Source organism: Leptonychotes weddellii, chromosome 2 (genome assembly GCF_054177405.1).
Source record: "Leptonychotes weddellii isolate Sample4059 chromosome 2, ASM5417740v2, whole genome shotgun sequence".
NCBI lineage: Eukaryota > Metazoa > Chordata > Mammalia > Carnivora > Phocidae > Leptonychotes > Leptonychotes weddellii.
Genome location: NC_138370.1, coordinates 143,708,186 through 143,722,955, shown reverse-complemented (window position 1 = coordinate 143,722,955; position 14,770 = coordinate 143,708,186). Strand labels below are relative to the sequence as shown.

At 35.1% G+C, this 14,770-nt stretch overlaps 1 protein-coding gene across 3 annotated transcripts in view; it reads right to left on the bottom strand.

Annotated features, from left to right (window-relative positions):
- Positions 1 to 661: 661 nt before the first annotated feature.
- GABRA2 (gamma-aminobutyric acid type A receptor subunit alpha2) overlaps positions 662 to 14,770 on the bottom strand; it is a 123,401-nt gene continuing 109,292 nt past the window's right edge. The window contains exons 9-11 of one of the 3 annotated variants that reach the window (XM_031027111.2): positions 14,376 to 14,578; positions 8,324 to 8,503; positions 662 to 2,881 (exon numbers count right to left, since the gene is read on the bottom strand). In XM_031027111.2, coding sequence (XP_030882971.1) covers positions 2,585 to 2,881; positions 8,324 to 8,503; positions 14,376 to 14,578 — 680 coding nt within the window. In that variant the 3' untranslated portion in view covers positions 662 to 2,584. Of the gene's footprint in view, positions 2,882 to 2,905; positions 4,463 to 8,323; positions 8,504 to 14,375; positions 14,579 to 14,770 lie in introns of those variants that run through there. The other 2 variants (XM_006727327.3, XM_081812426.1) reach the window with 2 other exon arrangements.

Sequence of the window (14,770 nt, the reverse complement as noted above, 5' to 3'; positions counted from 1 at the left end):
TTCTATAATTTAAAATCATCTTTCATGGAGCATCCTCCCTCTCTCCTGCAAGACCAAAAGCTCCCTTTGATTTGTCGAAACTTTAAAAGATTAAGAAGTGCATAAAAAAATACAGCAAAGTGGAGAAATAATAGAAAATCCTGATCTACATTATCAGAAAATCTGAACTGCCGGGATGTTATTAAGCTCAAATAAGATTTTGGCAATTAAAACTGAAAATAAGGATAACAGTAAGAGTAACTTTTCCGGCCAATCTACCGTAAATTTAATAAAACTGCTGCCATCAATGTAGGTGCAGCCCTTTGTCAAAGGTAAAGATGAGTCTTTCCTGTTGTCACACAGAAACTGCTATTTACAACTATTTTTACATATGTACATATTTATAAATTAATAATTTACAGTCAGATATGAATGGGGAAATGCAGAACTTACAAGAACAACATTTTAAAGTGTCTAATAATGAATACCAAAGCATTTTTATTGCTTGCCCTCAAGCATGGTGCACTTTCTTAGACTCTACCGAGGATCTAGGTTATATTTAAATGTGTAGGAAAATAGGATATCTTCTATTTCAATATATGAATAAAGCGTATGTGTTAGAACTGTTTAGATAACAAAGAAGCTGTAATTGGAAGGGAATTAAAGAAATACATTTGTTAGCTCATGTAACAATTTTATTTTATTAAGGATTATGGATTACCTTTTGTGAGGGAATTTTTAATGTCAAAACTGTCTTCACGGCAAATTCTGTTAATAAGATGCATTTGTGACCTTGGTATTAATACAGTCATGCAAAGCACATAATAGAATCACACTAAAACAAAGAAAATCAAAAAGAAATAAAATTTAAACGAGGCAAAGGAATAGCAATTTTTGTTGTGATTTTGCTTATTTCCGTAAGATACTCCTTTTATTTGATTTTATGAACATACTTATTTATGCACTATACTGAAATACTGTACAAAACTGCAAGAAATGCCACTATCTGACTACTTATGTTTCTACAAAAACACCATCATAAAGGTGTATCTATTAGTAAAAGTCAACCAATAACTGCTAATGTAGATGTGAGTCAAAAGGATTTGGGGGTATGCCAAAAATGTTAAATCTAGGCATGAGACACAACTGTTAACTTCTACTGATACATTTCAGGGGCATAAAGAGTATATTTTAAATATTAAAAGAAAAATGAATTTTACATATTAATAATTAGTAATTATATAAAATTGAAAACTGTGGTTTCTAATTTAGCTATTTGTGTGCGTGTGTGTGTTCTAATTTAATTAGTGTGTGTGTGTGTGTGGGTGGGTGGGTGGGTGTGCGTGCACGCACGTGCACTCATGTTGTGCGCATGTGAACTAATCCAGAATCTGTTGGTGATGCTTTAAAGTTTCTGTTTAAAAATGTTCAACTCTTACCAAAACCTCTTCTGGTATACAAAGCTGTTGTAAATTTGAGTCAGTGAAATTTAAAGTCGCAATTTACAAAAGAAGATTTACATTAATTCTTATCTGAAAGCGCTGCTTCAAGACAGAAAAATGTGCCAACTAACTGCCCTTTCCTTTGTAATTAGTGGCTTCTGAGTCCTGATGACAAGAAGCCTTAAGGCAGAATTTGCAGTAAACAGGAAAGAAGAGAATCGTGTAAGTGCTCATCTATACGCTGGGACACCCATGAATTCTCATCGGTGGGAGTTTTTGGCACAATTTTCTAATCCAATATGAATGTTGCTCCACAGCAGCCAAACTGGATGTTTTTTCCAGTCTCCAGCACCAAGAAAATTTAGCTGATCAATTTCAGTACAACACATACCTGGAAAGAGTAAGACACATTTGTCTTTTTTTTTTTTAATTTAAGGTAGTTTCCAATGATTAAAATAATCTGTAGGATTTCAATTATTACTCCCAAATGAACTCTGATGCTAAAATGTAATGACCATGACATTCCGATAGTTATTAAGTTCTAGGCATAATTAACATCCTGTCAGGAGTGACTCGTAATTACTTGAGCTTGTCATGCGGTAATATGTTGCTCTAGATGCTATACAGAGTAATTAAAAGCTGATTTTAGATCTCTAGTTTTTCTTCTGATGTGTGCTAAGCTTCCAATTACACTAGCAGGGATTCTGAGCACTCATAAAGGGAACTGATGTAGCAGATACAAGGTTCTGTGATTTAGAAGAATTCATCTTGGAACGACAGTGTTACCTTACCTTATAGTTAGGCAACAGTAGAAAATAGTCCTATTTAAGACCGAAATCAAAAGAGTTCATCAAGTGTGGTGTGGGTCCCCACTTTCATCACTAGTAGGAAACAAATCAGATCATGTGAAACCCACTTTAAATGAGTTCCTAGGGTAAATCTTTAAAAAAGGCAATGGCTCTTTGGGAATGGGGTGCCTTCTGCCCGTAGCTCCTCAAGTTAGCAAATGCGTGTCTCTGTTAGAGGTCTACTGGTAAGCTTTATAGCTATATACATACTGTACATGTTGGTTCACAAATTAGCAGTTATTAGTCAGACTGTACATAGCAAAACAAACAAAGTTCTATGTTGCTATACATCCCAAAGATAACCTGTGTCTAGATTCAAGGACTGACCCCTAATACAGGTTCTCTGTTTAAATACGTAGCCCAGTAAACTAAATTAAATGTACCAAACAAAACTGGGAAAACTATTCTAGACATTCTGTCAATTTTGCTAACACTGTTGAAGGTTTTCTTGGCCTCCGCTGGCTTGTTTTCCGGCTTCTTATTGGGTTCTGGCGTGGTTGCACTCTTGGAGATGGTGGAGAGAACTGGGTCTTTTGAAAGATTCGGGGCATAATTGGCAACAGCCACCGCATAAGCATTGTTCTGTATCATGACAGAGGCTTTTTCTTTTTTCTATTGAGAAATACAAGAATTAACACAATGTGGGTTGAGCCTGCTACTTAACATTTTCCAAACTCCAGTTCAAATTCTGAAGAAAAGTGTATCTTGATAAACATCATTATCCATTAGAAAGATGAAATTTAGGGAAATAAATAAAAGGAGTCCTGAAACCATGAGGAAAGCTCCAGAGTACAATCAAGGATACCATTTTCTTGGAGAACCATTTTTTGTTGTTGTTTACATGGAAAATAAACAATCAAAACCACACATCTAATAAACAGTGCAACATTTTGACTCTTATAAGTTATTCAAATATTTGCTGAATGGATGAGAGAATGAATAAATGAAATGTAGAAACATTTTAACAAGAGGAATGATCATCTACAGTGACCACAATTTCTGAATAAAGAAATTTAACTTCTTTAACTAGATAACAGGATTTCTCTCTTTCGTGTCAAATGCTTTACTCATATGATGGGAACCTAACCATATACAGTTGGCAGTGAAATAAATATTAAAAATGTGGGACAAAGATAAAATATAAACTTTGCTTTTTGCCTAGCTCATCCACAACCTGCTTCTTCTCCTAATCCCCACCCACTCGAATATGACTCACTATTATCTCCTGCCTGGACCAAATAACATGCTTAGTGCTCTCCCAGCTTTACTTGACCTTGTCCAACCATTAGACACGCTATAGCCACAGGGATTTTTTTTTTAAGACATCAGTGGGATCATGTCACTCCTCAGTTTAACTCTCTTAAACCCTATCTCATGGAACTGAGAATGAAATCAGTAGTTCTTACCATGGCTTCTTTGCTTCATTAATTATATGCTAGTCCCATGAAATAACTTCAGTTTTCAAGAATACTTTCTTGTTTGATGCCTTTGGCCATGCTACTTCCTAACCTGGAGGGCCTTCCTTCCATCCTGCTTTTCATGTCATCAATCCCCTCTCATACTTTGGTCTTGGTTTAGTCTTGGTCCTCAAAAAGACCTTCCTAACCACTCCATCTAGCACAGTCTTTTTGGCCCTCTGCACTCTTCACAGCACTCAGATTACTTCCATCATGGCATTTTTCAAAATGTATAAATTCTTTTTTTAGTTGTGTAATTATTTGATTGACATCTTCCTTTCTCATCAGAATCTAAGTTCAATAAAGGCTGGTGCTACTTCTGCTTTGTTTGTTATCAACTTACACTTAGCATGATGCCTTCCACCAGGTAGGCACATAATATGCAACTGAATTAATGAACCTTAAAATATAAATAATATTTACCTGCATTTCTATACTAGTATAAATGTCTTCTTAGTTATCTAAATGCAAACAAAATTGAGCCACCTATTAATTATCCAAAATAATGAAGAGTGTAAATCAACAGATTTAGAGGATCAACTGGCCTAGAACAGAATTTCTAATATCAGTTATTTTCAATTAAGTATTCTCAAAATGTTCAGGTAAAATGAGATAAGAAAGGGCCTCTGAAAGCCCAGCAGGATCTGAAAACAGGCCTGGATTTCTTGTCCTTCACTGGCATCGGGTTTCTCCCTCTCCTCTTTCCCTTGCTGATGAGGCATTCTTCCAGACCTGGCTGGAGTACAGAAGGAAAGGGTTCAGGGTCCACCATTATGAAAGCTACAAAACAGCTTTTATTCTGTAATGACACATGCAGTTCCCATGTTACAAATGGAGAGTCACCCCCTAGTATATAACTGATAGTCAGATGATAGCTAACACCTTTTGAGCACTAGGATGTATCAGGTTGAGTGTTAAGCCTGAGGGTGTCATTTGTGAAAAACTTCACTCCTGGATAGGAGGTAAGTTCTATTGTTAACCCTACATTATAAATTCCAAAATGGAGGCTAAAGAGGTTTCATGACATAACCAGGTCTCCTGTTTACCAAGTGGCTGAAAGAGCACACAAACTCAGATGTGTGTGACTTCTGAACTTCTGCTTTAAACATCATACTGTGTGACTTTCTCTTTGAGGAAGGTATTTGAAACCTGGGAGTACACTTTTTCCTAAATTTCTCCAATTGAAGTTTATATCACTAGGTCAATCCTCTAAAAAGACTCTTTAAACCATAAAGTATGTACCATGTAGTGTTTATATTATCATTATTTCAATTCTACCTAAATATCATTTAAAATAATATCAAATTGCACTTACAGAGAATTTGGACTTTGGGAATGTTCCTTAACCTCTCCCTGCTTCAGCTTCCAGTTGGGGAAAAAAAAGGGGGGTGGATAATTATGCCAAAGCCACAATGAGCTGCTGTGAGAATTAAATGAATAAATGAATATTCAAACCACATTGAAAAGCACAGCCTCTTAGTGGAGAGCAGTAACAGTTATAACTCTATTACAAGCTGAACAAGAATACTGGCTTATAAAATGTATAGACAATATACTTTATATCTTTGGAAGAAGACATAAACATTGCATGGAGGAAATCAAGAAAGGAAGAGGGACGTTTAAGTTAGGTTAAGATTTATGGTGCAGGGCTTAGACATTTTCACAAAAAACTTAAATGCAAATGTCCTTTGTTGCAAGAGCAATCTACGGATAGAAACTCTGTACTGACTCTTACCAACCTCCTTCCTGCCCAATGCAAATAACCTTCAATTGTATATAAACCCACAGGTGATGCTAAAATTATTTAACAAACTCTGAAGCAGATGCACTAACAAATCAGAACAGGTACTCTAACTAATCTGAATGAGTATCAGCTGTAAATACTCAGAGGGCTGTATCAGTATGTACCGACCAAATATCACCCCTGCATGTTTGTATGTTGGTGTTTTTTTTTTTTATCCCAATACTGTGGATACTATAATAAGCAGTGTTAAAAATAATTTTAATGTATGTTTGTAACTTTTATTACCTTAAACTACAAAGAACAAAATTTCATATTTTTTCTTCATTGCTCAAAGTATGGCTTCAATCTCTGAATATAAGTATAAACTTCAGAGGCAAGCTCAGTACCTGACAAGATGACGGCTTGACTTCACAATGTTCTCTTGGAACTTGGAAACTTGATTATTTTCAGAACCAACAGCAAGCAAAAGTGCAACAGTCATGAGTACTATCTGTAGTCAAAACCCAGTGGTGGACACCTGTAATTTCTTATCAATTCATTAAATGAAGCACAGGGTACCCTCACGGTGCTAAACCTTCTCAATTCCCAGCCATAGCCTCGTAAAGCCTTTCTGGCTCAGATCTTACAAAATCTTGTTTTGAAGGATAAAATAACTCCCCTCAGTCCATTTGAGAGTAACTGTCACAAATCTACAGTAAAGCAAATTGTTCCTATTTAAAATTATTAATATCATGTATATAGAGAAAAAATACTATTGAATTCATAGCTGACTTACAGTTCTTAGATCTGCTAAAGCAAAGTACACAGATTAAATCCACATAATATATTCTATTACTGTTCTTTGTAAGACATAGATCGCTAGTGATAGTATTAAAAAATATTCAGACTCTGGGCCATTACTAGAAGATACTACCTTGCCCTATTCATTACTAACTTCTATTAAAAAGAACCAAACTGATATATTGTGTTATAAATCCTCTTTGAATATCTATATAAGCCTCTGATCAAGCCATCAGCAGGCTGAGTACTTGGGCCAATGATTTTGACCTTTCTAGACTAATTCTACTTTATTCAGTGTGACCCTTGGCCTACACTCAGACCCTCAGAGCCTTGAAGAGAAATAGTGCAATGAAGTCTATTGTTGCGTTAACTCTTCAAACCAGTACTAACTGCCACAAGATAATTTTTTTAATGTTCATGTTTCTATATAAAGTTTTTGTTTCTTTTGAGAATTAGGCAAGCTCTGATTTCTACCTAATTTCTCATAGTCTAATTTGATCATTTCTGCTTTAAGTCTCTTAGGTAGGCCACTTCATATGAAGAATAAGGCCAGGTAACGGCTGAAAATGTAAGTAAAGAAAACAATGTTAAACGTGAAGAATGAAACCAAACAGAAGGAGAATGGGGGACATGAAAGCAAATGGACACTGCTATTTTCTATTAATTATAAGTAACTGCTAAGGCTTTTGTTACCAATACACGGATGACTGATATAATACTTCTCACCAGAATTCTTACCCATTATGTTTCACTAGACTTCTCTATCAACATATTCTATAGGTAATTAAAACATAAAATATCCAGAAATGAACTCACGTCACTTTTACTCCCAACCTAATTCTGTACACCTTCCTGCATTCCCTAACTTGTGAATGAAACCACACTTGAGCCAGGAACTGATAAACAACCCACACTGACCCCCTAGCCAGATCCATTTTATACCAACTCAGCTCAAAATCACTTCTTACTGCAATAAGTACTCCTTCCATGTGCTTCCATAGCACCCTAGTGTTTGTCTCAATAATGAAAAATACTTTTTTCACTTATTTTTTCTTCCACTTGATTGTAAGCACCTTGAAAGCATAGACTGTGCAATGCAGAGCTCCTAGCATAGTTCCTAGCATAGAAAAGGCTCAAAAAATGTTTACTTTATAGCAAATGACATGTATGAGAATGACTGCTGTGACCAAAAATACATATTTAGAAAATATATAATATATAAAATATGAAGTATTTTATAGAGTAGCTATTTATTAGATTCATAAAAACTAGATTCCCATTGTATGTCCTACAATTCTGCTATGTAATGATCTTGAAAGTCTTCAATTTTATTATTCCACATGTTTATGGAAGTTGTTTTGCTATAATTGAGACTCATATAAGTGGGAAGGGGGAAAATGTGGCTAAACACAAAATCAGTAAATTATGTATTTTTAGACATTATTTGGGGAAAAGAGTAAAATGCCACTATAGAATTTGTTGATGATGTTACTGAAGTGGAATGAAAATGAAATATAGTCCAAACTAATTAATTTTTCTATTTTTTTAAACAATGTTTTATAGGATTCAGAATATTCTGAATTTATTACTTTATTAGAATGTCTGAATATGTATTTAAGATTTCGAGTCTGGAAAATTCAGATTATAGAAATCAAAATGTCTTACACCATGGGGCAAACCAATCTCAGCTTCCTTAGAGTATTAGATAAAATAATGTGTTAATAACTTGAGCAAATGCCCTATCTAAAATATAGTCATCTATTAGCAAAGTGACCTGGGATATAAATAAAAATAATAATCACATGGTTTCAGAATTGGAAAGAACAGCAGAGATTGTCCTTAGACTAAGGAAATGGAGCTCTCATAAATATAACACTAAATAAAAGAGTGTTTGGAAAAAACCCAAGGTAGCCAAAGTAGCAAATCTATGCTCTTGCTATATATACCATGTTGCTTTTTTAGTCTATTGTGGCCACTAGCAAGCCCATTAATTTTAAAGCAACAACATGCTCCTTGGTCTGATAATACGCTAACTGTCTGCTAGCCATCCTGACCGAGAAAAGTGATACTTACAGAAGATTGTTTGAAGGTTATACAGTCCATCCACTTCTCTAAGTACTCTAAAGTCTTTCCTTGGATTAAATTGGGCCATGAGAAAGCTATATACTTGGACCATATTAGCTTAGCTCCTTGAAGAATTGCCTTCACTGAGTTGTATGTTAATGTAATGCCTTCAGCTTTTATTGAAGGGGACTACAAGAAACATCAATATGAAATTCATTACTGCGTTTATTGGGAAAATGTTGACATTACTTTCAACAGTACCCAGCTCTCCCTAATATAAAACCCATATGATATTGTTTTATATAATTCAGTGTAGGAAAATATTTTCCCTAAGAAAATTTATGCTTCCATAAAAAAAAAAAAAAGATAGTAACTCTCCCCCCTCTCCCCCAAGGCCCATGGTTTACTCTGATAGCCAAGAAGCTCAGAATTTAAAGCTCAGCTTCTCTAGCTCTGGACTACAGTTAATGTTCTGGCCCAAATGGTGGACATATTTGCATCTATTTTCCTTCCTCCTGATATCCTACTTCTACTTATGTTTTATTTTATAAGAGTTTAAGTACATGCATTCTTTTGGTTAACTGCCTGAAATGCTTTTGGAACAAGGCAGGATGTTAAAAAATGCAAATAAATGAATAAAACACTTGAAATGTGATGTTTTCTATGAATTGCACGGCGTGAATCACAAAACAATGACACATTCCATGTTAGTTCAGATATTATGTTGCTAAGTCTGTGTTTTAAGTGATTTAATACCTAGTTTGTTTCCATAGAATATACTTCTTTTGGCCAGTGTAGAACCACTGACTTAGATTTAGAAATGGAAACAATCTAGAGACTAGAGTTATTTACTTTTAATTTAATTCAAATAAACTATGTGCTAACTATTATGCCAGGTAATAGAGAAAATGATGAGTAGGACAAAACTATTATCCTCTTAGATCATGTAGCCTACTGTTGAAAACAAAAATACTTATAGTAAAAGTATAATTTAATAAGGTTACACAAAAGGAATTTGTGTTGGGTGGCAATTACATTCATTTAAAAAGTTTCAATATTAAGTAAAATCAGATGGATATTAAGAAGTAAATAGGAGTTCATCAGTTAGGGAAAGAAGGAGGGGGCATTTTAGCAAGAGGGATCAGCACATCTAATGTCACAGAGATGTGTAGTGGCATGGATATTTGGGGATGTTTGTAATGGCTAGAGGAAGAATATGAGCATGCACTTTAGCTCTGTGTTCAATCTTGGATGCACCACTTATTAGATGTGATCCTGAGCAAGTAACTTTATGTAACCAATCCTATAGTTTCTCATTTCTATTTTTTTAAAGATTTTATTTATTTTTATTTATCTGTCAGAGAGAAAGAGAGAGAGAGAGAGAGCTCAAGCAGGGGGAGTGGCAGGCAGAGCGAGAAGCAGGTTCCCTGCTGAGCAAGGAGCCAGATGTGGGGCTTTATCCCAGGACCCCGGGATCATGACCTGAGCTGAAGGCAGACACTTAACCGACTGAGCCACCCAGGCATCCCTAGGTTCTCATTTCTAACACAGAGATATTCCCAGGCACATAGTAGGAAGTACACAAAAAATAACAGTAATATTTTCCTTATTATTCAACCTATATATATATATATATATGTATATATATGTATAAACTTATGAGAAAGCTATATATAGTTAGACCATATTAGCTGAAGAGCTTGAAGAATTCATTAAAGAGTTCAGCAGTTAACATTAAGAATTCAACAATTCCTTAAAGAGATGAAAAATGAAATGATCAGATTCCCATTTAGAAAGATGACCCTAGCACTATTGTGGAGGACAGATTAGAGAGAAACATGACTAGGGACAGTGAGAAATAAAGAGACTCAAAATAATGAGAGACAGTGAGGACATACTTCATGCCATAGACAGTAAAACAGGCACAATCTGATGGAAGGTCAGATGTTAAGGGATACTTCCAAGTTGTTCCACAACTTGGAAGTAGATATAGCTATCTACTTTATAGATAAAAAATAAATAAATAAGTACATGTGGGCAGGGGAAAGACAGAAAATCAATTTAGAAGGTTTTATTTTTGTTTGTTCTTTCTTTAAAAAAAAGAGACACATAAAGATTGGGATGTCGTATTCACGTAGAAATGCCTAGGGAACAGGTTTGATATATGATCCTGGAAGTTAAAAGGAAGGTATGGGTGCAGTTGTAGATAAAAACTGTGGAAGGTAAGATAAAGGCATGAGCTGTAGATTTGATTTGGTTCTATTTCATTCATTCATTCCATATTTATTGAGAAACTACTGTATACCAGACCCTGTGAAAGGGTCAAGGATAAATGATTTATTGAAATAAACATGGCCATTGTTATAATTATCAATGAAGGAAAGGAGACATAAATATGCAATTACAAACTGTGATAAAGGATCTAATGCAAAAGGGCAGGGTACTACATGCACTTACAATTGGATCGAATCATTTCGGGGACGCAGGGTTCAGAAGCTTCCTGAAGATGGGCATTTGTGCTGAGGATGAGTAAGGATTATCTATTTAGGGACAGTAAATGGGTGGACAGTGTGCTTAGTGTTGCAGACATTCCCACAAATATCCCTTAAAGTAAGAATCACATAGTGATTAGTAAAGATAAAACAACAATAAAATAAAGTCAAATGACTGTCTTTGGGGAAAACAAGGGCAGATGTTTGGGAGATTGGATCTACTCTGAACACAGGCAGAGACTCTCAGAATGGAATGAATAGAGGCAGCTGTCAGGATCTGAGGGCAAGTGGTTGTATTCTGAGGCCAGTTTTAAAGAGGGAAAGAAGAGAAAATGTTGCTGACTTGGGCCTGTAATGGAGCTCTGAAACACAGCAGTATTCAGTGGGTTCAGTGAGGATTCCTTGAGAAAAATGAAAAATTATTATCTGATCTGAATATGTGGAGGTTATTGGTGTTCTTCAGTTAACAGGACAATAAATGGAAAGGAAATCAGATTACACTGGGCTGAGAATTAAACTGAAAGTGAGAACAGAGACATTGTAAGAAATGCTTTCAAAAAGCTTGAATGGAGAAAAAGGGTAGAATGTGAAGGTGGGGGAATGGGTAACCTAGGATCTGGAGTGTTTTGATTTCGCCTCATGGTAAATTAAGCGTATGAAGCATACTCCTTAACTGAAAGGAAGGAGGCAGTCAAAAAGTAGAAGATGACTTTCTCAAGGCTGAGAAAAGAACAAGAAAGAAAGCGATTAAGAGCTGGAGTGGAAGAATTAGTCTTGGCCATGTGGAAAAATGTTGGGTATCAGGGAAGATTCCAAAAGAAACTGGGGAATTTCACAAGATGATACTTTTATATATGGAAGGGCATAAAAACTGGAGTTGGATCATTTGATCCAGCATTACATTTTTAGGATGATAAGGTTTTGTTCTCTAGTTTCACATCTGAGACTAAAAGTCGTATAACATCTTGCCCAAGATCACAGAGCAGGGCAGGCTGTGTCCTCTAACAGAGGCTCAAATGCAACTTGACTATGGATTGAGTGGATTTATGTATTGGCATAAACTAACTTTAAAGATCATCAGAGCACAATCTACATAAAAATTGTATGTTAAATACGTATTTCTTTTTTTCCCAAACATATACTACTGATATGTGTCTTTAAGACATTATTCTTATGAGGCAACATAATATTTGCCAGTTTACAAATATTGAAGAACTTTTCATTTGCTCTTTGGATTGACAGATAATTTAACTGCATTTGCTTATGATACCAACTTCAAAAGCAGAGGACTTCTACCTGTCTGATAAAACTGGAAGGATGCCAATATGGGCAGTGGATAAAAACTCTGTAATTCAAGCAAATTACCATTTTCCACTTAAAAATTAAATCTAAGGAAAACTAAAGCAGACGTAGCTGAAAGTAGACTATAGTGTAATATATTTTTTGGCAGATATGCTAGTTTGGGGCACTCTACTTGATTTCCTTTCATTTCTAAAGACCTGGCTACTTCCAAGCTAGGTTTAGGAAGCACCTCCCAAAATTCATTTGAAATCAAGAAATTGGGTTGAGTACCCACTGATAAATTCACCATTGTCAAGTTCTAAAATCCATTCCATGAAGGCAAATTAGTCTTCTCATTGGTGTTACACTGCCAGACTTAATAAGAGAAACTTATTTATTCTTTTATTCAACAAAAACTCTGAAGCACCTAACAAGTGCCTGCCATTGTGTTTGGCCCCTCTAGCTATGGAAAAGTGATTAAGAACAAGCAACAGGCTGAATGTATGTTCCCTTTAACTTAACCATGAACTTAAACCACTTAAAACTGAAATAATATAGAATTTATTATTTTCCTGCAGATTAGGTTGGAACATCAATGATTTTGTCCTAGATTTGTCTTTGCTCTGTGTGATTTGGGATGTGGTTTGATTTAAATCCAATATTCCTTATACTAGGTTATTGCTTTTAGAATGCTTTATCACGAATGTGTTTTTTGCATTTATAAGTACCTCTATTTTCCGAGTTCAGAGAGAAGGTATTTTATTTGATATGCCAAATAACAATGTCAATTTGACTGGCACCCTCATAGCATTAAAAAGTGACATATCAATAAATATCTATACAGAGCATCTATACCACAAACCACTATTTATCTTTTGTGACATATTTATAAACATGTCTGGCATTTATAAATATAACTAGCATTTAATCTTCCAGAAAAGTTAGTATGAAAGCGCATGTATAACTAAAACAACTAAAAAGAAGTAATTGCATAGATAACAATGAAAAAGCAGTAGATTATATGGAAAATGAAAACATAAATCAATAGTAAAATGTAATGGGAATGTTGAAATAGCCTAGAAGTTAAGCACAGAAAATTAATCAGATTCCCTTTAATATTCACTCAGTGCCTGTTATTATGCAAAACTTCACTTATAAAATGAAAAAACCCAGCACTTATTAAATCTGACACAGTTTATAAAATTAAGAAAAAAGAGCAAGACTTTTAAATTATAACATCAACCACTTATATGCTTAAAGTGCAGTATGGTCCTAGAAATGAGAAAAAAATTGTATTTAAATAACTGATAAAGAAGTAAAATCATCAAGTATGTTATTCCAAATTTAATGGAAGAAGTATTTTAATAGATATATTGTTAAAAAGAAGCCCTCCCAGTAGAACGGAACTATTGAGAAAACTTTCTATCTCATCATAACATATCCAAAGCTTCCTCTTAATGCAGATGAATAATAATCTATAAAATAAATGGAACAGCTATTATATTAATGCTCAAAACTCCCATTAGCTTCAGTACTTGCAACCTAAAAATGGACACCAATAATTGCCAAAGAAATTAAACTTAAAAACAAATAACTCTCACAGACTACATGAGCAACTTAAAATTTCTAGGCATTCCAGCACCTACTTTCTTATTCCATACAACATGGGAGAGAAAATAATGTTGCCTGAAATTTTATATCCAAGCGATAGAGATGGAGGTAGGTGAAGAGTAACTCAATCCACTGATAGGACCTGAAATTCTGTAACAGGTAAAGCTAATGTTCACTTTCTTTTCCAAATCTCTCAATTCTAAAGCAGTGTGGTATTTAAGGGCATGAATTTAATGGTCAGATAGATCTGCATTCAACTATACTTATGGGCTAGCTGTGTGAGTTTGGGCAAGTAACTAACTTCACTAAGCCTTAGCTTTTTCATTAGAACAATGAGAATTAAAAAGAGACCCTAATCATAAAGTTTGAAGGCTCCATGATAGAACATCTGTAAAAAACTTAGCACAATGCCTGACACACAGTCAGAGCTCCACAGAGGCTAGGGAGTTTGAACAGAAGTATTACTGTAACAAGCACTCCTAAAGAATTTCAGGCAAGAGCATACTTTAAAAGAAATCTGTATTATTTATAAACATCTATATCTACGACATAGATATAAAGACATAGACAATTTACATTTGAATGTTCTTCATGTCAATTTTTAGGAACGTATCTGTTACGAGCTAAATCTGTTAGGGGATTCTCTTAATCGTGGTGAGAAGGAAGTTCTCACTTACCTTGTCATTCACTACACTCTTCCCATCCCAAGCCCATCCTCTCTTGGTGAAGTAGTTAACAGTTGCAAACTCAATTAAGGCCGAGAACACAAATGCGTAACAAACAGCAATAAACCAGTCCATGGCAGTCGCATATGCCACTTTGGGGAGGGAGTTCCGTGCACTGATGCTTAGAGTTGTCATTGTTAGAACAGTTGTTACTCCTGCAGAAAGACAGGAACCAAAAACATCAACAGATATTAGCAAGGCAGAATTGGAAATATTCTTTTTTCAAAGCTACTTTCACTGCCAGTTCTATCCATTAAGAAAAAAAAAAAAAAAAAACTGGGAGCGCCTGGGTGGCTCAGTCGTTGAGCGTCTGCCTTCGGCTCAGGTCATGATTCCGGGGTCCTGGG